The sequence below is a fragment of the Rhea americana genome, unplaced genomic scaffold (assembly GCF_003343005.1).
Source record: "Rhea americana isolate MKP2758 unplaced genomic scaffold, rheAme1 scaffold_293, whole genome shotgun sequence".
Taxonomy (NCBI): Eukaryota; Metazoa; Chordata; class Aves; order Rheiformes; family Rheidae; genus Rhea; species Rhea americana.
The window spans coordinates 172,641-199,037 of NW_028186416.1; the positions used below are offsets into that span (position 1 = coordinate 172,641).

At 36.9% G+C, this 26,397-nt stretch overlaps 1 protein-coding gene across 8 annotated transcripts in view; it reads right to left on the reverse strand.

Annotated features, from left to right (window-relative positions):
- The window catches only part of VPS13D (vacuolar protein sorting 13 homolog D), a 113,834-nt gene extending 87,713 nt beyond the window's left edge, over window positions 1–26,121 (reverse strand). For 5 of the 8 annotated variants that reach the window (XM_085309160.1, XM_085309157.1, XM_085309159.1 and 2 more), the window contains exons 1-24: window positions 26,048–26,121; window positions 23,114–23,286; window positions 22,107–22,184; window positions 21,634–21,824; window positions 21,253–21,333; window positions 20,112–20,228; window positions 19,744–19,848; window positions 19,314–19,484; window positions 18,557–18,657; window positions 17,745–17,913; window positions 16,496–16,588; window positions 15,571–15,781; window positions 14,870–15,049; window positions 14,303–14,433; window positions 13,611–13,683; window positions 13,116–13,286; window positions 11,794–11,924; window positions 10,511–10,643; window positions 6,901–9,117; window positions 6,387–6,538; window positions 4,695–5,729; window positions 3,292–3,382; window positions 2,624–2,750; window positions 1,532–1,712 (exon numbers count right to left, since the gene is read on the reverse strand). In XM_085309160.1, the coding sequence (XP_085165286.1) occupies window positions 1,532–1,712; window positions 2,624–2,750; window positions 3,292–3,382; window positions 4,695–5,729; window positions 6,387–6,538; window positions 6,901–9,117; window positions 10,511–10,643; window positions 11,794–11,924; window positions 13,116–13,286; window positions 13,611–13,683; window positions 14,303–14,433; window positions 14,870–15,049; window positions 15,571–15,781; window positions 16,496–16,588; window positions 17,745–17,913; window positions 18,557–18,657; window positions 19,314–19,484; window positions 19,744–19,848; window positions 20,112–20,228; window positions 21,253–21,333; window positions 21,634–21,824; window positions 22,107–22,184; window positions 23,114–23,210 (6,036 nt within the window). In that variant the 5' untranslated portion in view covers window positions 23,211–23,286; window positions 26,048–26,121. Of the gene's footprint in view, window positions 1–1,531; window positions 1,713–2,623; window positions 2,751–3,291; window positions 3,383–4,694; window positions 5,730–6,386; window positions 6,539–6,900; window positions 9,118–10,510; window positions 10,644–11,793; window positions 11,925–13,115; window positions 13,287–13,610; window positions 13,684–14,302; window positions 14,434–14,869; window positions 15,050–15,570; window positions 15,782–16,495; window positions 16,589–17,744; window positions 17,914–18,556; window positions 18,658–19,313; window positions 19,485–19,743; window positions 19,849–20,111; window positions 20,229–21,252; window positions 21,334–21,596; window positions 21,825–22,106; window positions 22,185–23,113; window positions 23,287–25,412; window positions 25,482–26,047 lie in introns of those variants that run through there. The other 3 variants (XM_085309158.1, XM_085309156.1, XM_085309162.1) reach the window with 3 other exon arrangements.
- Window positions 26,122–26,397: the final 276 nt, after the last annotated feature.

The following is a 26,397-nucleotide window of genomic DNA, read 5'->3' on the forward strand; positions in this document are numbered from 1 at the left end:
AAAGCAAGTAATTATTTCACACTGATTAATATTAAACTGAGGAACAACTTGATTAAGCTGATTAAGTTTTATACAAAAAACCTCAACTCTCGCTGTAGGGCAGAGGAACAAATGGCAAACACTGTGAAGTACAGGAAATCAGGACTGAAGCATACAATTTACTGTCTCTGCTGTAATAGAAGAAGTATAATTGACAGTACTGTGGTACACTGAAGTTACACTGAAATTATGCAACCTTCAGATTGGCAGCTAATAGTTTATTATAGGTTTCTGGGATGAAAAAGTTGTAAATTACAACTATAAATCACTATTGTTGTCAGCACTTTCCATCAGGCTTTTATTAGTGAAACAGATAAGTCTGAAATTTAAAAACTAAACAATTATTTAATCAGCAAGTGAGAAAGACTGACACTTCTCAGTCTTCCTCTTCAAAACAGCCCAATTTTCCAGTTAGAATTATAATTAACAGAAAGAATGAAATAGTCTTTGCAGCAAACAGAAATACTGTTCAAAATTCAGACAGTAAAGAATCTGATCAACCTTTTATAGATTCACTTTAGAAGTTAATCTAACAGATAAATGAGACCACATCTAACATAGATTCCTGATGGCTTTCCATGCAGGCTGTTGGTACTTATTTGCAGAACTTATGCATTCCCTGTAGGACATGCCATACACTCCACCTTCTTCCAGCATTTTTGCCGTACATTTTTGGAATTAGACAATTTCCAATCATAAAAGAAAATCTTGGCAAGAGATGGTAAGAATTTATCATGCATCACAGAAAAGAGGAGCACTGTAGAGAACAGCACTGTTAGCAGTTTATACTTTCAAGTCTGAAGTATTAGTGTCACAACCACTTAAAGCAGTACAAGAAGAATTTCCTTTAGACCAGATGTTTCAAAATCAGTTTCAAATTTCTGAATTGGTGCACTATGAAGCTTTATATATGGGCTTTCTTCAAACTACAAGAAGCAACTTTCTTAACAAGACTATCACAATTAACTATACTAATCACTCTCACATTAGGTTTTAAGACAAATATAGGCTAAGATGACAATCGTAATTGATTATCTACTGTATAGCAAGCCAAGTCCAGTATCTGATTTCTGGGTGCATTTTCTCATTCCTCCAGCCATCCCATTTAATCAAAAATACAAACTTGTGTGTAACAAGGACTTCTTACTTGGTTCCCCTTATTCAGCTAGAAGACTTACTATTAAAACTAGCTGCTGCACAGTAAAGAAATAGGCAACCTAATACATTGAGTCCTGTTCTTCAAGCATCATGAGAACAGGAAGACACCTGCAGCAGCACATACAGCAGGATCCTGCAGACAAAGATTTCAGTAATGTGGAAAATCTGATATTCTTTACTTTTGAATAGCAGCAGAATATTCCTAAATAAGGTCTTTAACTACAAGGTACATACGATCTTCCTTCACTAACATCAGAACTATAAAATCACCTTTCATTTCAAACCCCTCATTTGATACAGTAAGGTAAAAGAACAGAGCAGGAGGAAGACATACTGTTTGTCCTTCAATTGCTGCTCTTTGGCGCCCCAAGACATCCTGAAGCTGAGTAAAATGTTGGATGAAAGACACCACTTCTGCCTGGAAACGCTGGGTATGCACATATTGAACAGATGCCATCCTCAGAGTGACACGAGTATCACACTCCCTCTGTAGCAATGGATCTGGCCGCCCGTATCTATGATAAAGATCAAAAGTGAAGTTTTGCTATGTTATCAACATTTCACAGATACTGCTATTCACTTTTTCCATTCAAAATACAAAGATTTTAGCTGATTAACAGGATACAATTAAAACAATTTCAATTACAAATCTGAAAAAAGGGAGATTATTTCTAAATTACAAGTATTTAATCACTACTGAGTTTTAATTAAGCCAACAGAAAAAAAAATCTAAACATAGAATGCAACTCTAATCTTAAGGTCCAATGGATACAACAATTTTATATATCAGAATAGCGACTTACAAGGTAAGTATTCTACTGCATAATAACAATATTTCAGTCTTGATGATAATAAAAATAGTTTCAATTCTGAATTACTGTGCTGTAATGCTGGAAATTAATTTTGTAACATTAAGTGGGCAATTTCTAATCTGACTGCTTCTAGTGGGGGAAAGGATAGGAAAACCTTGAAAAATTGTAAGAGAAGAACCATTCATTGCTTTAACATTAAGCAGAAGAACTTTAAGAGCATGGTATGTCAAAAACAAACCTGTAACTCCAAATTTTAAATAGAAACAATGCAAAACCTGCTTTATCAGTAGAAAAGTTTAATTTTTAAAAACACTTATTATTTTATATCAGAACAAACTATCAACTATATCATTTGAAGAACAGCTTTATGGAGGAAAAAAAGGCTATTTTTACCTGATGACCATGTATGTTGCAAAACAAAAAAAAGAGGTTAAGAATATTTCAGGAACTTATGAATGATAATGTTCAAAGTATCATTTAAGTCACAAGCTTCTAAAAGCAGAAGCCTGCAGAGCAGAAACTTATTTTACCGGTGCAAGGGAGTAATCGGGGAAAGGTTGAGGGCCATGAAGTCTTGTTAATACTAAGTAACAAGAGAAGTTTTAAATTCATACTTATAGACTTGGAAAATCAGCGCTTCTTCACCCCTTGTAGTGAAACGTTCTCTGTACAATTCTCCATGAGCTGTAAGGTCACTTAAGGACAGACTACCAATACTTCCTTGCAGGGCTAAGTCTCCATCTACAAAGCAAAAGAAAGACAACTACTATCCTTAAACACAAATAACTTACTAAAACACAAAAGTAACTCCTCAGCAAGTTTGCATTAGTGGAATTAACTCTTCACACTCTGATAAAACGTATCAATAGCAATCAATGTCAAATACCCACATATCTGAGAAGCATCAGGTTTTTCTATAATCTTTAAGGAAACTAACTGAAGACATACAATTTATTAAATAATCACTTATGATTTACCAAGGATTTATATCAAAAAAGTTCTGAAAATAACCATCATCCTTGGGGAACTTCTTTTCATAGCCCACCTCTGAAATCTTGAGGTTAAAGCAGAATTAAAATGATTTTTTAAATCAACACTGAAAGAGTAGGTCAAGCAGAGAAGCAGTGGAAGAGAAGGTGCATCTTCCTCATAAAACAGCGGCAATAAGAACAACAACAAAGAAAAAAAAAGCACCAAAACAAAAGCATTTCAAATCACTACTCCAATGCATACTTTCTTTTATTTTAAGCCGCATACAATCTTAGCCTTCCCTTCTACTCACCAATCATTTCCAAGTGAGCTGCAAGCTTTGACACATTGGCTTTAGCAAGCTCACTAGTTGTCTTATTCAGTACTAAAGATAGAGAATGGACCTGATCAAACAAAAAGGAACAGTTTGTTATTATACAGTATGGTTCTGTAGCTGTAACATCTCATGGGTTAGATTTTTCCAAGACAATTCCACTATAACATATAAATGGCAAAAGAGAATGATTTGACTGGGAGACAGAGAAGGAAAGAAACCTTTTCACATCCCTGTTTGAGCACTGAGGGGGTCTCTCAAGTAATACAGAATGCTCAGGTCATCAACAAAAATTTAGCACTGTTATCTTTGTCCTCTGCTCTTTCAAGATTTGTCCTTCGTAATGTAGACTGAAGAACTTCTGGGACAAGGAGAGAGAGTGAGACCCTGTGTACGTGTGCCTGTGTTTGAGTAGATACACACACAAATATATATATTTGTGTGTGTTTGTATCTATACACACACACACACACACACAGATTTAGCGTGTGTGTGTAGAAAAATTTGTTTTTTAATAACACTCCATAGTACCTAGGACAACAAAGTTCCAGTTTCAGCCTGGTCTTCCATTTTGAAGGATCCTCTTTATTTCAGGAATCAGACATTTAATCTGTGCCCTGTGATTTCCCAGGGCAATAATATTCATTGTTCAGAAGACTTGGGCTCTTTCCTTAATGCATATGGCAGACTCAGCAAGGGGAGTCTCAAACTCTACTCATATGAGCCCTACTTGGATGAACAYGGAACATTCTACTTCAGCCTCCATTTAAGTGATACATAGGTATCAAAGGAGGATCACAGAGCAAAGGAGCCAAGACTTCAGGGGATTAAATCTACCTTCTTGTGAGTCATCTGCCCTTTCTTAAGGAAAAAAACAAAAACAAACAAAATAAATAAGCAAGGAGTCATTAGGACTTGGCCACTGTAAGATATGGGGACAACAGTAAAAAAAAAAAAATTGCCTGAAATGGAACCCAAAATGGAAACAACATCAGCATGTAACCCAAAGCTTGGACAGGATGGCTATATGAAGAGGGGTCTTTACTTACTCTGCAGCACGAGTCTAAAGTATATAAAATCCACACACTGACCATTCAAATCACTGCTTTCTAAAACTTAAAGGCTATTCTCTTAACCCTTTCGTTATTACTTAACAYGAAACACTAAAGTTCATTATTCATTAATAATTTCACATATTTTTCTCTCTTCTATAACTTCCACACTTTATCATATAGATACACTTTAAATATACCATTTCTGAATTACTTGCCTTTTCCACTATAATATAAAACATTAACTTGATTTAAAAGCCACCTTAAGTTTCTACAAACCAGAAGCTTAACAACTGCCAATCCAATTAATATTTTGCATCTCAAATATACCTTCAGATCCAGCTTAGTGTTTATAGGTTCATGGACTTCAGAAGCTGACAAGGTGTTTATTTCCGATTTGACTGTCTGCTGAATGTCCTCTGGTTGCAGCTTCATAGCATGGTTATCAGCAGTGGATCCAATTCCAAAGAAATCCAGTATCACTACCCAAGTCTGCAAAGTTATTAAAACATCTAAACAGTTAAAATCAACATCTACACTACGGTTAATCTTTTTATAGTGTGAAGAAAACTCAGGATGTTTCCTGTCCACTAGAAATACATTGATATGAACCAATGAATCATCAAAGTTACTTTTTCCACAAGGCAGCTTAGATCTGTCTGTTGTCGGAGAAGGAGGTGGAGTCAGAGGATACTCGGAATCAGCATCATCTTCCTGCTTCTTACGGGAGGCACAAATTGGTCTTTGGTATAGCTGAAAGACATTAGGTGCTTCTTCCATATGGGAAGGTAGAGAACGTGGCATATCTGGATATTCTACATTGGATACTGAGGGGCAAGATTGAGAAAGGTATTCCTTGTGTACTAAACTGGATGGCTTCGGTGCTCCACGGGACACCATGAGATTCTTATACATAGAGTCTGGGTTTTTTTCCAGAAGATCTTCCATTAGCAGAGAACGTAAGGCAATCTGAATAGATAAAGTCTGAGGATGATCTTTAGCAAACTCAACATCAAAATCCTGAAACTTAAGGCTGACAAGGCCTTGTGCACCCAGTGTTAGATCACCACTTAACTGAACCTGCAGCTCTGAGATATGAAAGTTGGCTTGAATCTGAGTAAAAGATTTTGTTTCCCTGACAGGCAATGACTTATTTGGAACAGAAGAGAAACCAGAATGACTGAATAAGCCATTTTCCTTTCGTTCACTTGAGAATTCTGTGCCTATATTATGAAGCGATGCTGAAGGAGAACTATGACAAGTTGAAGATACAGAAGTGGTTGAAAATTTATTTAAGTCTTCATTGTAAATTAAATTATCCAGAGTTTGCAGAACTTGCTCATATACATGTTTTGCTAACACCACCTACAATGCAGAAAAAAAAAATCATAATGTTAGCCCTCTAAATAAAAATATGCATATTGATTTTATTTAAAAATCTCACAAGTTAAATGAAAAGACAGTGCCAGTTCAAGTCACAAGCATACAAGGCATCCCAGTACAGGACAGCTTTTTTCCTAGATAAAAAGCATCCACAACACGGAGCCAATTTAAAATAACTTACCATACACACACAGCACTATATGGAAAAACCACTCTAATTGCTTGTCTGCATAGTTGTAGATGTTTCAGTTTCCTCTATTTAAAAGCTCTGCCCCTACTTTTATTTGTAGAAGTATTTTTTCCCTAAGAGAAAAGCATTTCAATTCTTAGTTTCTGCTAGAACTGCAAATAGCACCCCTATTTGGACAGCTGCACTTAATTGTTTTCCCTTCTGTGATGTGTGTGCAGGTTAACTAAAAATTAGACCAAAATTAGACAAAAATGTCTACAACGCCTCAGTATAGGACTAAGTTTTGATCACTGTTGTTATGACTTAGACTGGGACTTCTAACCACATGTAAAAGGCTCTGCCCCCTAAACTTCCTACATCTTAAATCTGGCAATATTTGCCTGAAAAATACTTATCTTCTGTGCAGAGAAACAATTTATATTGACACTGAAATTATTAGTTTATAATACCTGAAGAGGGTTGACAAATTTCCCCTCGATCTTCATAACACTTGATATTCCAAAGTCTTCATTACTCAAAGGGAAAGTCAAATCCAAATCTCTTTCTAATGGTATCTTTTCCAGTTTAAACTGGATGGTGGTGTTATTCAAAATGTGGAAAGCTAATTAAAAGTAAATGGAATGAGAACAACATTACCACAGTATAATTAGTGAACTGATTATTGTACGACAGAGGTAACATGCTAGCTATTTAACTTACTCAAGAATTTCTTAGCAATGCTGAAATACATATAGCTGGTTACATTTAATTAAATTTCTGTGTGAAAGGCACCATTCATCATTTTTTTTATTATGAGAATTAAAACAGATATAAATAAAAGAATTTGCTCACTCTAAATAAAATTGAGCAGCGTATTTTATGAGGGAGAGAGCGAACATATAATTGGACACACAGTCAAACACACATTTTTAGTGCCATCTACTAGTCATATTAAAACAATTAAAAGTCTTCTGATAAACATACCATGGCCTTTATGTAATGATTCAAAGAAATCATGGCGCGTAAAATGAGATTCTTCCTGACTGTCACTACTGGCAGGACCTGAAGAATGCATCCCATGAGATATCTCACTTGCAGACTCTTTCTTGCTCATAAACTGAATGCTATTTAAAGAATACATTTTAATATCTTTAATTTCAACTTGCAGTCTGTCACTTGTAGAGTCATCTTCTCCAGGTATGAAATTCTGAATAGATATTTGTCCTAGATGACCTATAAGCAATTCAGGGCTACCTGGCTTTCGAGGCATTGAGACAATTGGCGATTCAATGTTTACATTTAAAATAAGTTTAATAGTATTAGTTTTGAGAGGTGGGGATCCAAATGTATAACCTTCATTATCTTCTAAGTTGGCAATCTCTCTTGATCGCGGTGTTGTATCAAACAGGGAAACCATTTCACTGTATTCAGCAGTTTTAGTTGCCAAGACTGTAGTAACTTTTGATGCTGCACTTTTCAGCATGCTGCGGAAATTCTCTTCCAATTCATCCATCGACAAAGTTAGTTCTTTCAAAAATTTAGCCGAGTGGTTGTAGTGCAAGGAGGCCATTTTGAGGTTAAGAGAACATTCTTCTTTTGACTTTTCTACAAAATTGAAACTTAAAGCATCTGGAAGGCCACTTCCATCATCAAGCCTAGAGAATAAAGACTCAGAGTAACCTATATCACTAATGAGATTTTCATACCTTACTGTATTGCCTATACTGACAACATACTGGTTCTTAACACTGTCTTGTGTTAGATCCATAAGGTGAAGACATCCAAGAGAGCCATTCACATCAAACTTACTACACATAGAGACATTAACTTTGGTGCCACCAATACTCGCTGTTGCAATTTTTCTGCCATATTTTTCTCCATTTGTCATGTCAACTGTCCTGAGTAAGAGTATATTTAACCAGTGAATATCCACTGCTATCTCTGTATTCTGTACATAAGTAGACTGAAAGGTTTCCTGTTCCCTAGAATCTCTTTCCAAGTCAGTCATTAAAGGCTGAGGACTAGAATCTTCTTTCTCCTTAGGAAAAGATTTCTGGAGAAACCCAATCAACTCAACAATAGTCTCTGGATTAAGGATGATATCCAAATTGTTCACCTGCACAGAGATCACCTGCAAGCTGCTATCCAAATTCATTGATGGACATTCTGCACTCACAAACTGATACTCTAATTTTATCAGGGACTCTTGATCTTTTCCATTGTTACCAGACAAAACATTTGAGGCTGCAGTGCATCTCTCCGTCAGACTAGATACAAAGGGATGCGCGTCATAAGGTCCATAAACAGGGGACTGAGCCCTGCTGTCTCGAAGACTTCCCGTGGGTACATCAAAGCTAAGATTCTTATGAGAAGCCATCAAAAGATCAAAATCTGTGCCATATGTTTGCATAGTATCAACTAATAACAGGCCATGAACAGTAAGGGACACTTCTGCATCATATGGCCTTTTCACAAAATGGGCATTGGTGCCAAAAACCTTGAGTACAGAGATATATCGTCCATTACTTTCAACACCCAACTGCATACAGTTGACTTTGAATTCAGCCAGAAGAAGCTGAGATTCAACAAGAACTTCCCTAGTATGCTGCTCCAGCATTACAACACTCTGTGTTAGATTCACTACAGAATCATGCAGGCTGCCAAGCTGATCTACCTCTGTAAAAATCTTATCTTTCCCTAGATGTAGAACATCTGAAGACTTAGTTTCAGATGTACTCAGCTGTGTACAACAGTTCTTCAGAGCTGATATTTTATCTTCGTTGATATGAATTTTCAAATCTGGTAAACTACCAGACAAAACAGCTCCTGGGTATTTTGGGTCAGATGTGTAAATCAATCTGCGCTCCAATTGCAAGTGAACATTGAATTTTTCCACCACATGAGTTGGACCCACATCACTATCCTGAACGTGTTTCCAGTTGTCTTTTACTCTGCCAACCATGATCTGAAGATCCATAAATGAAAGTGTGTATCTCTCATACATTTTTTTACTCATTAAGTGTGCTTGTAGCTGCTCTTCACTTATTTCTGCTCCAGTAAACTCAGACAATTTGGTACCACTGTTAATGCTGGATTCTGGTGGTGGAGTATTGGGAGGAGTTGCAAGAGGTGTTTTATATTCCTCATCACTTAATTCATTGACTTCWGATGAAATGGTATCTGCATTCCTTTTAGCTTCTTCTGTGGAAAAAAAAAAGTTAAAAAAGAAAAGTATTCTCTCTCCTCCTTGGATGTTTCCCACTATTACTACATCATCTTGTCTAAAGTTCTAATTTTTTAACATAAGAGTTTATCCAATATGGTCTTTGCCCCCTTTCACGTGCTGCAGAACTCTGTGATAATGTAGTGAAGAATCTATTAAAAGACACTGTTGTCTCATTTTTTGCACCCACTTACTGATACTACAAGATTTATTCTTAATCGACATTTGTTTAAAAGAAAAAAAGTTACTTTGCCTATGCAATCCTTTTGACAGGATTTAGGACCTAATTTTAAACTACTCAAAAATCAACTAAAAAGAAAGAATTAGTTAACTGCAATGTATTTCTGATTGGTACTCTGTGTCCAATTAACTTTATTGTCTAATAATAAATTCACATTTAATTAACATGTGGGAAGATTCTTCCTACTCTGCAAAGTGTAACGAAAAAGATGTTTTTCTTCTACGTTTTCACTTAACAAAAAAAAAAAGGCTCAAGCTACTCAAAACAGCCAGTGCCTCACTTCTATAGGAAAATCCAAATCTATCTTCTGTAAACAATTTTTTTTTTTTTACTAGTTTGCTCTAGAGACAGAATTTATTAAAAACAAAACTATTAAAACCTTTGAGAGATGAGCTGGTGCTAGAAAAAATTTAATGATTCAAAAACATCAAAAGTAAGATCAGATCCCACTATATGCAGATTAGGTCTTGACACTTTGACTTTCACTGCTCTACAAAAATGGTTAATCCTGCAGCAGTACTTTAACAAAATTCCTCCTTTCAAATGTTTTTGATGTCTCCTCACACACAGCACTTTTTAGCTAGATTTTTAAGTAGGTCTGATTTTATTTAGAAGTTCCACTGGGCTCTCTTTTTAATTTTCATGCATTGCTTTCCTAGCAGGACAGCTCATTTAAACAGCAGTGTTTATAACTTCTGATACAATGAAAGTACACTTATTTTCCATTCTTTTTTATTAGGCTGGCTGGAGACACACACGCTAAGAACAGAGATTCATATGGATATAGACTTGGAGGRCGTACTCAAAGAATGCTTTAACTAGAAGCACAGTCCCATAAAAACACTCTGCATCCAAATCTTGCACCCCTCCAAGCCGAAGTCTTAGATATAGTATGACACACTAATTGCTCAGCACACTAGCTTCACATCTGTTCACAGCCTTGAACATGTATCATACATCTCAGGGGATCCTTTCATTTAAAAATTAATCCTAAAAATCCTGCGACTCTATTAGTACACAAAAATATTAAGAGCAGGAAAAAACTTGTAAGACATCTTCACTTTCTACAACAGCACAAAAATTTCTGGGAGAAAGAATAAAGAAAAAGCAGCAATAATTCTAGAACATACCTTGAGAATTGGTAAGTAATATTCTTCCCAGATCTACAACAACTAACACTGGATCCACAAATTTGAAATCATCAGGAAAGATCACCTGAGGGGCAGAAATATCAAGGCGTACTGTCCAACTTTTGCTGTTTTCCTGAAAATTGAAAAGAAAGAAGAGAGTAGCCCCCAAGAAATAGCTTCCCCTCACATACAAAAAGAAACATACCAAATAAATCTAGTTAGCCATTTTGTCACCTTAAGAGCTAATCTATCTTGAAGAGCTTTCTAGCTCTTCCAGTTAGTTGTCCAGACTCCTACTACAGTCAATGAAGAGATGCTTCCTATAGATGACACAACCCATCCTAAGATTGCTGAGATAAATCTCTCTTTGGAGAGGCCCCAGCTCTCTCTGCTGAGAGGAAAGTGAGCCTATCTGTGTAGCTTTGAGAAGACATCTACCTTTTACATGACTAACACTGGATCTTAACAATCCTTGTCAAGGCTCTGYCTGAATAAAATGTGCACTTGACAGTGTTTTACCATGCACTAAACTATTACTTTTACAGCAAAAAATATTTTTCATTTCACTGAAAACAAACCTCAGCAAACTTCTATTGCATCAGCATAGTTGCTTACAGAAGCTAAGGATTAATGGCACTGATAGATATAATATTACTTGATAGCTATTGCATTGATGAGTAAAGAACAAATAAAGGTGAAACAATTCTCCAAGTCAGAAAATAATCTTTAAATAAGTTGCACTCAATTTAGTTTTGATGTAACAGAGCACCCTTACACACTGGAGCCAACAAGTTGGCATGAAATCACCTCAGTAACATGAGCAGAAAAATACTGTTCTGCCATAAACCACAACTGATTTGCACTTTAAAAAAGCAGTGATTTCTTCACAGCAAAAAGAAAAAAAAATAGTGTTACAGACATGAGACTTTTCAAGAAAGCCTAAACAGCTTCTCTCAACTTCCACAGAAACTTACATTTCGTAAGTGAAGGCAATATATTTTATTTGACCAACTACTACAAACATAAAAGTAAATACGCTTTCAGACACCTAACCCCATATTCAGGTTTATCTATGGAAATGTTTCATCACTACCTTAAAGCCAAGATGGATATCACAACAACAGTACATATAAGCTTCACACTTTTTTTTTTTTTTTTGGGGGGGGGGTCTTTCCCCCCTCCCCCACACAAATCTCTCACTCTTCTGGGTTTCAGTTCCTAAAATATTTATCAAGAAAGCCCAAACAAACATTTGCGAAGAAAATAAACAAACGAAAACTTACAATGAAGTCTCCTACTAGTAAACGATCAATAGTTTGCCTGATTTCAGCTTTTGTCTGCATTTTCAGTTTGTTGTACTGTCTTCTGGCAGCTTCAGCCACTCTTGCCTCTAGCTCGGATTGATATCCAAAACCTATATAAGAGATATAAAACTTACTAGGTATAATTTTTTTCATCTGCTATTGAATCAGGGAAAACCAAACAAACAAACCAAAACACCCACCAACATTTATTTTGAGTTGACAGAAAATCATTTCAATTTTAGTAGCACAATATATGGCAGGAAAATGTACCAGTGGAAACCCACTGGCACTACCTAGAAACCACTTGCTTCCCAGAAAAAAAAAAAGTGTCTAAGCGCACAGAACAATTCTGAAACCTTCTTCTGTTTGCTAATATTTGTCAAACCTTTGGCTTGAGTTCCTGCTTTGGGTAGGGTGATGGGGAGACAGATCAGGAAAGTGTGGGTATATATGGGGGAAAAAGGAGAGCAAAATTCACACGACATTTTCTGAAAAATTTCTGGAATGTGTAGTCCACTTTCTTAAAATTCTACCCATAACAATTACAGAATAAGCACATCTTGTATGCAAGATAATTAGTGCTATAGTAAGTCTYATCCATATTTCTATGCTTGGTAATTTAAATCTTTTGGTATTTTCAAAAATCAACAGAAAGAAAATGGTGTATTAAAAACTGTTAAGTGTTGCTTATTTTCATCTCTTCTCTGCTCAGAAACCAAACTTTAGCAATTTAAGTGCAAAAGCAGTCAGCTTATAATGTTGCAGACTCCCAAACCTTGCTTTCTTTAGAAGCATGGGGAAGATGCATGTTCAACATTTAAAGAATAAGGTACCTCAGGCAGCCATAACAAAGGTCAGACCTAATCTAAATAACAGAAGAATTCTAATAGGAATTAGAACACTGTCTCCCCTATATACTTAGTGTTCACTATACTCTCTTGAACTGCCTTCTGCAAAAACCTCCTGTTCCCCCTCACATCCAGTAGAGCTTAAGGAAACAAGTTCCCTTATTTAGGTGTTTCAATATAGATAGCATTGAATATCCACCGTGTGGTAGAGCAGCAACTTGCAATTTTAAAGTAGAAGTTTCAGGGGTTGGTCTGAAGGAATGCCCTTATTCAATTAAGCCAAAAAAAAAACCTACCAAGAGAAGACTCAGTCATCCTTAATTTGAATTTACAATGAAAAAAGATTTTATTAGCATTTTACACTGCTTAGAATAAAAAAAAAAAAAAAAAAAAAAAAAAAAAAAAAAAAAAAAAAAAAAAAAAAAAAAAAAAAAAAAAACATTAAAGGTTAACCTGAGGTATGAACCCTTCCCTTGTAGAAGAAGTCGGCTACTTTCTTAATGGCTTGTGGATTGTAAATAATATTTAGAGGTCTGGTACTGACTTCCAGGCGCCTCTCAAAATTGCTGTGGACTGGATTTTTTTCATAAAGCATCTCAAACACTGGGGCATCAGGATCTGTAACTAAATAAAAACTAGGTTACAGAAAGCAAATATCAAAAAAGAGAAACCTCAATGCATTTCAAATCTAATACCTTAATTTGTATTATAGGAAGAAATTTTCTTGTCTGAAAGTTCTTCAGTAACAGAAATAACACGGAAAAACAAGCAAATGAGCTTCTACAATCAAAATAAACTAACATGTTTGTATACACATAAACACTTTCAGAACTGAGTTCCTACAACTGAACTCATAAATTGAACTCGAATCAATGATTCGATCAAAATTTCTTGTTTGTAGGAACTCTCATCTGCTTGTTCTGGTCAAACATAAAATGAAATCTTTACCAGTGTTCTGATTAGTCACGTCTGAGGATAAATTTTGGAGACCAAAGGAAGACACACAGCCAACCTCTTTTTGCTGAGAAGAATTTAGGGGAGGAAAAAAAAAATCATTAGACAAATCAAACAAGCCACTTGAAATGAACAAATTTAAAAGTGTTTTCTCTATTAGTCTTCTGGTCACTTCCTAAGTGAATTATGCATAACATACGACATGCCCTTTTTCTTTATGCAAACAAGATAAAGCAATACAACTATTTAGGAAGCAATTGCAATCTATACATTTAGTAAACAGACTGAAGTTTGAAATGTAAATTTCAAATCAGAATTTGCACCTCTATGTATTACAGAGTATAACAATACACTGGAAATTCTCATGGAATTTACACTAAAACTTTGTTTGCTCTGAAGGAGATATTTAAGATATTGTCAGCAAATCACTGGGGAGAGCGGGGGGAGTTCCAAGTTTTAGCTTATAGCCTAATAGTATGCAAGTGAAATAAAACCTAACTTCAACCAAAGAGCTTTTGGAAAAAAAAGAACAATTAAAAATTTAGCAGTAATGTTGATTGTTCAATAAATTATTCTTCCCAACACATAAGTGTAACATTAAAGTTATGAGCATACACAGCAAACAAGGAAGTGTTCTATGATACATCCTATACACTTATCAAAACAGAAGAATTTTTTTCACCTACAGGATTAGGGAAAACAAGAACAGGAAATATGGTCCCTTCTGTTGCCAAATCCCGCAGAAAAAGACCACCAAGCTGAACTTTGAGAAGGGAAGAATTTCTGCGAGGAAGGGATTCTGCTAAAATCTTTACACCTAAAAGATAAAGATATATAATGTTTTTATTCCTTTTAGTACACAACACAATTTTTATTTAAATTTTATGGATGACAAATATTAGCAAACAAGTCTGTTAGAAGTGTTCACGTATATTTGTTTCCTGGAAAGAAAAGGATTAAATGTTCAAGTTTGGGATACAATGACTGTGATGCACATATTTCTATTGTTGTCCTGCTTCACACATAAGAAATGTCTAAAATTAGATTTCTGTGTTAGAATCATTCAAATAGCTGAAGAGAAAAATATCTTTTCATTTGATACATCAGTTTYAACAGACTAGTTTCATACTCTCATCCCAAACTGCATTTCAGCATAGTAGTTTAAAGGATTAATCAAAGGTCTGAGGGAGGTCTTAAAGTGGACAAAGATTTTGTCTGTCTTGAGAAAGAATGATCAGAAATTGACCTAATACCTGAAAACTCCAGCTGCATAAAGGCACTCTCCCCAGCATGCACTGCCTTCTTCTCCTTATGCAACAGAGTGACAGAGCCTCCTTGCAACTGGAGATTTAATTTAGCAAAAACATGATCTCTCTTTGTAAATGTATTCATGCTAGAAGCATCTGCAGCAGGATCAAAAAATTCATCTGCACCTAATTAAAAACAAAAAAGCAACCGATGTTAAATAAGTGAAGTTGAGGTATAAAAGGTATAAAAACAAAGCTGATATACCTTCTTCCTTAACAAGGCAGACTATTCAATAGGACTCTTCTATCTCAATAGAGGTAGTGTATGCATAAATTTAAAGATTCCACCAACCCAGTACTTTAACTGGGATATCCAGTCACAGCATACTACACAGCGCTCGTGCAAAACCYGAACAAAAGAAGTCCCCAAGCTCTTTTCCATAAAGATCTAACGTGTGGAAAGCAAATGAATTTCTCACATCCCTTTAAAAATAAGCAGGTACAACAGGTACTGAGATTTTTAACAGGTAATTAAGGCAATGTTTAGACAACTCTGTCACTTAAGTACTTCAACTAACACACATACACACACACACACACACACACTATCTTTTACACAACACAGAAACAAAAAGTTGTTTTGGTTCATCTTCACCAAGATGCCTTTAACAGCATTAAAAACAAATGAACAATGTGCATTTCCATACCCAGTATGTCTTCTGGATTCCACTGTTCCTGCGGGTCAGGCAGTAGCCCTTCAAAAGGTTCACCTTCGTATGTTTGCTGAGCATATCCATACCAACCTCCCCATCCAGGAAACCAAGACTGAAGATACTGTAGCATTCCAGTGCTACCGCCAGGTGCAGATTCAGCTGTAGGACAAACTCCAGGGGAATCAGGCAAAGGCTCTTTAACACTCTAGGTTTGAACAACAAATATACACATTAGTGCTAATAAATGAACAAATATCTCAAGCGTACAGAAATGTCACCATAACAGTATGATTTCATCTACTAACTACTTACTCAGCACTCAAGTTCAGTTAATCTGCAGTGATATTTTCAATCAGTACTCCAACAGCTGCTATCCTAATAGGCTAATAAATAGCAAATATACCATCAGCTAACTGCTGCATATTCATAAATGAAGTCATAAGGAATTATTTAAATCTTAGTTGAGAAACATTAAGCCCAATAAGAAGTCATTTGACACACACTACAGAACACAACTGTTTAAAGTAACTAATTGTATTTGGAAAAAAGATGACACCAGACTGTAACAGAGATCAGTAAGTATTTTATGAAGTGCATAAACTCATTCACACAAGGCCCAGCTCTGTCATACTCATTCTGGTTTACATCTTCATTCTCTGTTTTAAAGATGAAGAAAGTTTCTGGCAAGGATATTACTGAGGAAGGCTTCATATGACTAAACACAAGTTCACTATGTTTATGAACAGTGACAACAGCAAAACTGAAGGAACTGAGCACTGTTTGCAATTTTACCACTGACACCACACTCCTAATTCAAAACAAACATATACTAACACTCATTAGCAGAACAGAACATAGTATCTCAGCATAATTCACTTGAACATTCTAAATACGAACCTGGTCAAACAATGTTTCTCACCTCAGCTAGTTCATGAAATTTATCATGAACTATCTCATACAATATCTTCAGCTCCTCATAAGTTTGTTCATCCTCAATACGAAGCATTTCTGCCTGAAAAGATCAAAAAAGGAACTGCACTGAAATAATGTAATATTGCATTCACGAACACGCCAAGCATCTGAGCAGTGAATGAGGCTGAAATTCATTGAAAAACTAACACGGCATTAATGACCATATCCAAGTCTCTATGCACAAAGAAATAAAYAAAAGTCATGTGGGCCACTTAATTCAACATTTCCCTCTATTTCAAATGTTATTTGGACTGTAAAATAAATTATTTTAACATGGTCTATACTGATTAAGAAGCTAGCTGAATCGTGAGTTTTCACGAACAAATTATTAAAAAGGGAACAAGGAAATAAAAGACATTTTCCTAGTCCAATGGCATTGTCCTTGCTGAATTTCACAGCTCTGCTGAAGACAAGACATAGCATATAAAAGTCTCATTATTATGATTACTTTTTGTCATGATTCCCCATTTGCCAGTGACTATAAAATTTCCAGAATATTGGCCTACCTCTATAATTCATGTTTATATATAATCCTTACTTGCATTGTGTAACTTAAAGTATCATTGGAATCACCCTCATAATTGAGACTGGTGAGGTACATGCTGCCCTAAACAGTTTTAAGGAAAGTCCCAACACACCTAGAAATAAAAAACAACTAACTACAGAATTTTCCCCCTTCTGAAATATAATACAGATTTATTACTGGCGGCACCTTTCTTCTAAAACTTCATCTGAGAATCAACCAAAACACTGAAGCACCTTCAAACACAGTCAACTAGCCACACATTTTTCCCCACGTTATCTACAGTACCATACGGGTGACCTGCAGCACTCCCGATTTTTAAATGCTTTTTGAGATCATAGAGAACGAGAGTTAAGAAAGTATCTGGCAGGCTGACATGAACACCCTGTGAGTCTTAATGCTATATTTGGTGAAAAACATTTTTGTTTTGCTATGGAAAAAGTTAAGAACTCTGCCACACCTTCCAAAACCCCATGTTTCAAGCGTTAAAAACTCAGTTTTGGTCAAAAGACAGTTTCTTCAGTGAAAATAATCTGCAGTTAAATTGAAGACATGTTTAAACTAGAATGGAAGACACTTCAAATTTGAAAATATCAAACAAATCAAATAGATGAATAAACAACACTGAAAAAAAAACCCAGCAACAACAAAACACTCTCTCAGATCTAAATACCTGCTCTGTAGCAGACAGTGGTTCCCCCTTCAACTTGCTATAATACATGTCAGTGTAAGACACTGCATCTTGGGCTCGATGTAATGCAAACTCCCAGGTAGAACGTTGTCTTTGCTCCCTGATCTCCGAAAGATTAGCATTCAAAGCAAAGATCCACCACTCTCGGCAGCTGAAATATTTAAAAATCACAGTATTATAAATAATTCCAAAAAATGAATACGTGCAAAATTGGTTAAAGGTCCAGGAAAGGTTCAGCAAGAAAACTGAAGGCAACTGGTCAAAAAAGGTATCTCTATCAGTGACAGCACACATGGTCCAGTTCTGTAAGTTGTGTAGCATTAAATACTGCTCTGTGAAGTCCCCATTACTTTAGCAGGATTTAGTATAGCTGTTATGTACAGGACAAAGTCACCAAATGCAAAATATTGAGTTAAACAGGCGTTCAGTCTGAAATAACTTATCTTGCATAAACTCTTAAAAAAAAGTCACAGGAAAAGTTTTATTAGAGCTCTTTCCATGATAAAAATTTCAGAATACCCCAGTATCTGCATGTAGGAAGACTTACAATTCAACTTTGATTCCTGGAAGCTATGCAGGAGATCTTAAAGCCTTAGATAAGAATAATATTACTTTAAGTATGAATTACATCTGCATATTTAAAACTGATTTATGAAGTAAGGGAACAAAATATGAAAGTTGAAACCCTAATATATGATTACTATGTACATTTTTTTTTTAGCTCCATCTTAATTCTAGTCGCCTAGTTTTCTAATATCACATTAATTCAACAGCATATCTGTGGATATACTTACTTCTCTGATACTGTAACCTTCGGTCTCCATTTCCTGAATTTAAGCTGTCGTTCCTTTCTAGCCAGTTCCTTTAAAAATCCCATGATCTGTTGATACTGCATCTTTTAGAAAAAGAGTACGGAGATCAGTTAGGCAATGTAGGAATACCTTCCAGATCAAAAGGAGATAAAATCCCCCTAAAGGCTTACATTATTTGCATCAATGACCTGCATATTCCTTCAGAATTAAGGCTGATGTTAACCATAACCTGATTTTCTAATGTTGTCTATCTTCTCCCAGTAGCTAGTAGTTTGTGCATATTTAACTTATAGGCTTCTTTATTTACAAACATATAGAATGAAATCCCTTTTCAGGCCAGAAAAAGAAAAAACATACCATCAGCTGATACTGTATGTTCTACAGGAAAAAGAAAAAAATACACATCCCTCCTGGTATTACAGTAAGCAAAAAAAGTAAAAAGTAGTTTTTGTCACAGTAATGAAGTACACTAAAATATTTAAATAATTTGGAATGATTATATTTAAACCAAAAAGTTTCTTTGGCACACCATTTTAATTTGCCTCTAAAACTAAGTCTTTAAGAAATTATTAATTTTATGCTACAATAACTGGCACTTCAACAGTTACAAACATTATCACAGTTTTGCGGCCAGCAAGCTGAACAAATTTTAACAGCCCTACAAGTATTTTACTGCCTGAATCTGTGACTCTTTCCATAGAAATATATAATTCAAGAAATACAATTTCATAGAGTTTACCTGTGAAAGCTTCAAGGGTATAGTCTCAAGCTGAATGTCACACTCAAGCCGTGGAGTGTGGCGTGATCTTAAAGGCTCCTTAGAACAATTCCTCTTCAAAAGGGCAGAAGTGCATACAGGTTCCATGATGTAATTATGATCACGGCTTTCCATGCTTTTGTCCATTGCTTCCTGTGAGTTACAAACAAGCTTACTTTATAAAAAAAATGACTGTAAAATACTTATTAGGATATATTGTTTTAATGTATTAGAATACACTTTATTAGCATACCAGTCAAGTTTGTGAAAGCTCTTAAATACATTCTCTCTTCGAAAGTAAAATAGAAGAGATTTTCTATCACAATCTTTGCAGGTCCCACATGAATCCTGCCATTAKAGCATGAAATCATAAACTTCTGTTGCTCTTTCACATGCAAAATCTCTCATGTACCTGTAGCTGACCAGGTGGGAGATCACCCAATAAAGTGCAATCAGTATCCCAATAAACACTGAAGTCAGCAACATCTAATTGTTTTTTCCTCATTAGTTTCTCCACCTGAAGAAGAAAAATCGCAATAAAGTCAAGCTCAAACAGCATGTGCCATGTAATTTTAGTTCTACATGTTCAATAGACACTATATAATACCTATAATCAATTTATACCAATACCCATAGCAACACTTACCTAAGGTGAAGCTTATTAAAAAGTCATATTTGTACTAAATGTTTATCAGTATTCATTGTAGCGTACACTTTTAAACAGAAACAAACTATAGCATATCTCAGCTGTCACAAGTTCTTGTGCAAAGTTATACTTACTGGCTCAAATACTGCATTTTGCATTGATACATTTTTGATGCACACACCAAAAGCAAATGGCTGCAAAGGATTTGTGACGCCATCTTCAAACCTCAAATGGACATCTTGAATTTTTAACTGGGGAAGGGGGAGAAAAAAAACAAACAAAAAAGCCCCACATTACTAGAGACAACTATTTGCATTATTAGAATGCACAGCAGTGGTATTCATTAATACTCAAGCCTTTTAATATTTAATTTCTGCAATTCTCCAACAGATTTTTGGTATTTATTTAGATCCCATAAAAGTCCTATTCCCTACTTTGCTTTCGTACTTTCTGATTCTCTTCTCCTCACATACCAAGGCCATCCCTCTCATCCTAATCAATTAGCCACTTTCACAAAAGAGCGTACTTTATTTGCTCTCTATTACCTCATTTTCAACACAAATGTACAATTGCCAAAAACTTAATGTTTTACGTACCAGAATCATCAGCATGAGTCAAGATGGTACAAGATGACCCAAACTAATTTTACAGTGGTAAATCCGCTGAGAGCTCTGAGTTACTGTGGTTTCTTGGCAAATGTACAGTCCAGGACTGAGACAAGCGTAAACCCTTTGGCCTTGAGCCCTTGTACCAAATACATCCTTCCTAACATATCAGGAAGGGCAAATCATTTGACGCTATCTCACTYGTGAATTCCTTCTGGCGAGTTACAGAGCAACCAAACAATACGGAGTCAGGCTACTTCCTCTGCACAAAGGAGGAAACTGATAAATCCTTGGACAGAAGCTAGCAAACACACTGTAACAACTAATATGTAGAAAGCAGCTAACTCTTGATACAAATGACTAATAAGATAGTTGCCAAGAATTTTTATTTGAAAGCATTATAGGATAAAAAACAAACAGAACCCTAAATGCTAAGCTGTCCGCAGTTACATTAGGACTTTGGCGGGGGGGGGACAGAGCAGAATAGCCAGGTTCTGATGCATACTTCCAAGAAGGCTCCATACTATGAACAGTTGATCTGAAGAGGAACTGTTCTCTTTAAGACATCTACCTTTGGCTGCCTATTTCCTCTCTAAGGACTACACAATGTGCAGCACAGTGGGCATTGGTTAGGTTTTTGAAAAACTCTAAAATGCAAAGGCTTACTTACTTCAATGTTTTCTACAATTCTTGTGACTACAGATGCAGTAACTGAGTACCAGTAAGACTCCCCTTTCTGTTGTCGTTCTTTCTAAAAGAGAAAATAGGGATGAGCATTAACCATCACTCTAACAAGTGGTCAGGAAACAATATACCATGTTATACCAAAATTACTGGGGTAGGGAGAAGGACAGCAGGGAGAGAGAGAACACATCAGCAGCTCCAACACATGTGACCCCCCCTCCCCCTCCAAGAGTTGCACTGTGTTAGCATCTACAGACCAAACTCTGTTTCCTATACATCTATCATCAGAAGATATATATTTCTTAGGAGACTTAAATGCAAACCATCTACCATTGCAGTTCCTTCAGTATGAAAAACAAGTCCTCACTTTCCATTTTTCTTCAAGTGCTAGAAGAAGAGCTTTCTTATGTTCTCTTTCCTGCAACTTCTCCGTTTCCTCATCAAAATCTTCTTTTTTCTCTGGTGCACCAATTAAGTGCAGTTTTGAGACAGATATCACCCATGGATCCACATGCGGGCGATAAAAAGGTATCTGCAGTGTTATTTTACCAATGAAACCTAGAGATACAAACAGAGATGCTATCAGATTCCTGTGTAAATATACTTCTACTGCTAGGGGAAGAGGAGAAAAGGGGGGAAGAGGGGAAAAAAAAAAAGTGAAAGAAAGAAAGAAAGAAAGAAAGAAAAAATGTGTAACACATACAATACTACAACAGAACTCTTTTACCAAAAAATCATGTTACCTCACTTGTTCAAGCTTCTGAATCATGTAAGAGTTCTTCTTCCATATGCAATATTTCCTACTTAAAAATACATTTCAGACACAGGCAACATACATACCTGCTTTCACTTCAAATGGTAATTCCAGTTCCTTCAAGGCATCTTTCTTTAGTGGCAAGTTTTCCAATTCAACAGCACCTATAGAAAGCAGTGGGGGAGAAACAATTCACAAGTCAGCTGAGTAAAATTATGTTAGAGTACCAATTTGAACGTTAAAGCATAAGATGACTAAAATATATTTTTCAAATAAAAGAATCGAGTAAGATTTCATGAGAATAGCTAACTTAACACTCTGAGTTATATGGCAATTGCAAGGGATATTTAATATACTCATTAATTTTCCAATGCCGTGTGCTCAAATTATTTGATTAACATCAGCTAGAAAAAATCTTCTGCAAGGATTTAGATCTGAATTTTGCCTTTACTGAGAAAAAAGGTTCTACTTCTTGTCTCTTAAAAAGAGACACTTCAAGTATTTTCCAAATATTGCAAAAGGCACACAAAGAAAAGTGTTAGTGTTATACTGAAGTGTTACAAAATATTCCCTCCAAAAACAGCTGATAATAGTAGTAAAAGGCAAACTAGAAAGTATTAATTTTTGAGTTCCCTGTGAGGACACAAGATTCACGAAAAACATAACATAAACAGAAGTCTCAGTTACAAAGGAGTGGCTACTAGTACCAAAGCACAGGAGGTAAAGAATATGGAATCTTTCCTTTCTCTGTTCCTCAAAACAAACTTTACTGAAAAGCTTTAAGAAAAATGACAGTCAAATATTGTATAAGTTGAACAAGGTGATTAGATACACTAAGCATACATTTATCTGTCTCTMATAAATTGGTTTAAATGCATTAATAAAAAACAACATAGTTAGGAACATAAGAGAATCTACTATTCGTTGTAAAGTACTAGCACAGTATTGCATATTAAAAGCACTTATATAAAAGCTAAACATAGTATTAAGTACTTATTGTTTCTATTCCATCCTTCAGTTATTAAAAAAAATGCAAGTCTTTTTTAAATCACAGTATAAAAATGCTACATAAAAAAAAACTAAGAATCCTCACCCTTTAGAAGGGCTACTGAAAGTTGGTCTGTGTTCAGGTTATTCACATATTTGCCCAAATAGGTGTTGAGAACCCAGGCTACCAATCCTTCCAACATGACTGTGTCCTAGAAGAGGGCAACTAAGGTTTTTCTGTCATTTTCTGGATCTCTGTTCCATAGTTACGGTTTTACTCTGGAAGAAAAAGAAAGGACATGAGTGTCTGAAACATATAGTCTCTCAGCAGCCATGTGATCCTATTACACAAAAATATTCACTGTAATTCACCCCAAAAGTAGTAGAAATATCAGGCTTGATCTCTACCTATTAAAAAATTGCTTTATAAAGAATTGTTACGCACATTCCCTTTAAGTTTCAACTCATGCCAAGTTTCATTCAGAGCTTTGATGTTTATAGACCACTCCTATTGGCAAATAAAGCTCATCTTCACATCCTTTTTCTTACCAAAGAACCAAGTGTTTTGATGCAATAATGAACATGACACTACAACACCTCTTCTTCCAAAAAGAGAAAGACTAAAAATCCAAATTGATCTGAAGCAGTTTTGCACTGGTGTCCTTAATCTCTTTTTAAAAGCTGCTTCTGATATTTTCTTCAGGTTGTCAGCATTCTGGTTTTGTAAAGTCTAGATTCAAATAACAGGTGTCCATCCAAATGCTCTTTTCTCAATTTGATTTTATACCACATCTGTTAGTTTTCAAAACAGGCAAAGAAACACAATGCTTCCCTCACCCCTTCTATTAATGCAGATCACACTAATCCTATTTGTTCTCCCTCTGTTCTATGTAACGCACCTCTAAAAAATTTTCAGGAGGCAGCACTTAGGTTTCTTACTCTAGCAGACCTGTTACTGTAAAAAGACTGGATATGGGGAAAAAAGAACAAATAGCCATGTGCACAGGGGCTCTGCAAACCTCAGCAACTCCACAAGTTCACTTTCTCTGTGAGGGGCTCAAGCATTTCCAATTTTTACTCCAGGTAGAGATAACAAGCTTGCTTAATGAAAAACATACCGAAAACTCTCTAAGTAAAACTATATGTATCATCCCACTACATACACCGTAAATGCTTTTGAGGAGGATTTTCTAACTTCACAGAAGGAAAATTTTAACTAGAGCTGAGTGCATTCATATTCTATGCACAAGGCTAAGTGAGGGCATACACTTTTTCTCTACGCTTGTATAAATTACAGATTTTGCTTACACTGAAAGTCTTTACTGATTATAGTAAAAGGTATCCAGAACATTTATGAAACATTTATATTGTTTTCACTTCTTTTCAAGGTTGATGAACAATCATGGTCCTAAAATAGAGATGTGACTAGACAGTTACACCAGATGCAGCAGAAAACAGTCTCCATTAATCTTGGACAACTTGATTTTAGAAAAAGTTATATACCAGCTCTAAATTTACACACGAAGAATCTTTACAAGCCACAAATGCAACCACTTCTAACTGAGCAGCAAGAAGTCAGTTTGGCATCCAAAACACCTTACTGCCCAAAGCTGTCAACTGTATTTTTGTAGCATTCTTAGATGACATCTGTTAAAAAGGCATTTATTCTCCTTAAGTCCGTCTTTTTTTTTTTGGGGGGGGGGGAAGAGTGTATGTGTGGGAAGTAATCAGGCACCAGTCACACAAATACCTCATCAACAGTTGCTCTAACTATAGGTTTTCAAGTGATAGTGTAGAATTTTTTATCAAGAGAAGAAAAGCTCCATTAGAGAAGCAACACCAGTGATATCTGAAGAAAGATCTTGAAGAAACATTCAGAAGCACAGAACAGATTAATGTCACAATGACTGAAAAATCTCAGGTCTATGAACAATTCCATGCTCGATGTCATCATGAGAACTATAAATAAAGTAAATCATCTCCTTCACTTAAACTTGTTGTGGAACGTAGGTAACTATTTAGGAACCCTTCAACAGTTCTAAGGCACGTACTTTCGTAATTTTCTAATGCACTGCTGTGCCACTGGAAGGAAAACTAAACACTTCTGCTCAACTGCAATGTTTTTATTTCCTTAACATACATGGTAAACAAAAACAGTCAGTTTAACAGGATGAGAAACTAAGTCCAAAGCCAGGAGTTCACTTAAAGCTGGCTCACTTCCCCTGGAAAATGTTTGGTTTTTTTGTTTGTTTGTTTGTTTGTTTGTTTTTAATAATAGGAAAGATGAAACTGCTTTCACAGCACCGGCCCTGAAGGACGGGGGCCAGGGTCATGAGGTAAGGGACAGTTGGAAGGCAGCACAGCAGCACAGCGAAGGGGAAGAAAGGTGGAGTAAGATTACTTACTAAGTGCAACTGGGGGTGAATGTGTGTGTGGAGGGGAAACGTTATTTAGCTCCTGGCTACACAAGAAGACAGTGTGGAGGATTCCTCACTCAAGATACTCTCCTCTTTTCCACAGAAGCAAACACGCCGCGAGGAGGAGGAGCTTAGCAAGAGAGAAAACCTGTTGGCACATAACATGTGTAAGAGGCGAGAGGAAAGGTCACCTTGCCCGGTGTCGGCAGGCAGAGACTTGAGGGGCATCGGAGCATCGGAGGGGCAAGGGGAAAACGGCGTGCACCATGCGAGGACGATGCACGAAGGGGCGCCGCAACGGCCCAGCCGCGGGGGCTAAAGGAGAAGGCAGGCCCCTGGCGAGGGTGGGCCCGCTCCTCTCCACGGCTCCGGCCCCGAAACACGGAAASGAGAGAGGTACTGCTGCCCCTCGCCCCCTCAGGTCCAAGACAGCGGGGCGGAGCCCTGAGGGGGGCGTGAGGCAGGGAGGGGCCCCTCAGGGCCGGGCCTATGCCACGCTGCTAAAGCTGAGGCAGGAACAGAAACCGACGCAGGAAGAAACTACAGCCGGGGCCTAAAGCCGCCCCGACGGCATGCCTCAGAGCCAGCTCCTGGCCACCACCCCCAGCCCCCGCGCTACCTACCTTAGCGCCCGGCCGCAGCCGCCTCCTCAATGGCGCACGGGGTCAACGGGTTGATCGCCAATCGATCGCGAACCAACGGATGGGGGGGGGGGGAGAAACGAGCACAGCCGCCTGTGCGAGGGAGCGCCGAGCTATCGATGTGCTCTTCCCCCGCCCTCTTTGAGGCGGAGCCGGGCCGCCCTCCGTCCGCGGCCTGCTCTCCAGCGGGTGCGGGGCAGGGGCGGCCCGGGCAGCAGCGGTTACACAAGCTGGCAGGGCGTGTGCGCCATGAGTCAGGCGCTGCCCCCCGCTCAGAGTCGTGGGATGCGCGCGCCTCATAGGCACGCTGGCGGGGCGCCAGGCGCCAACGG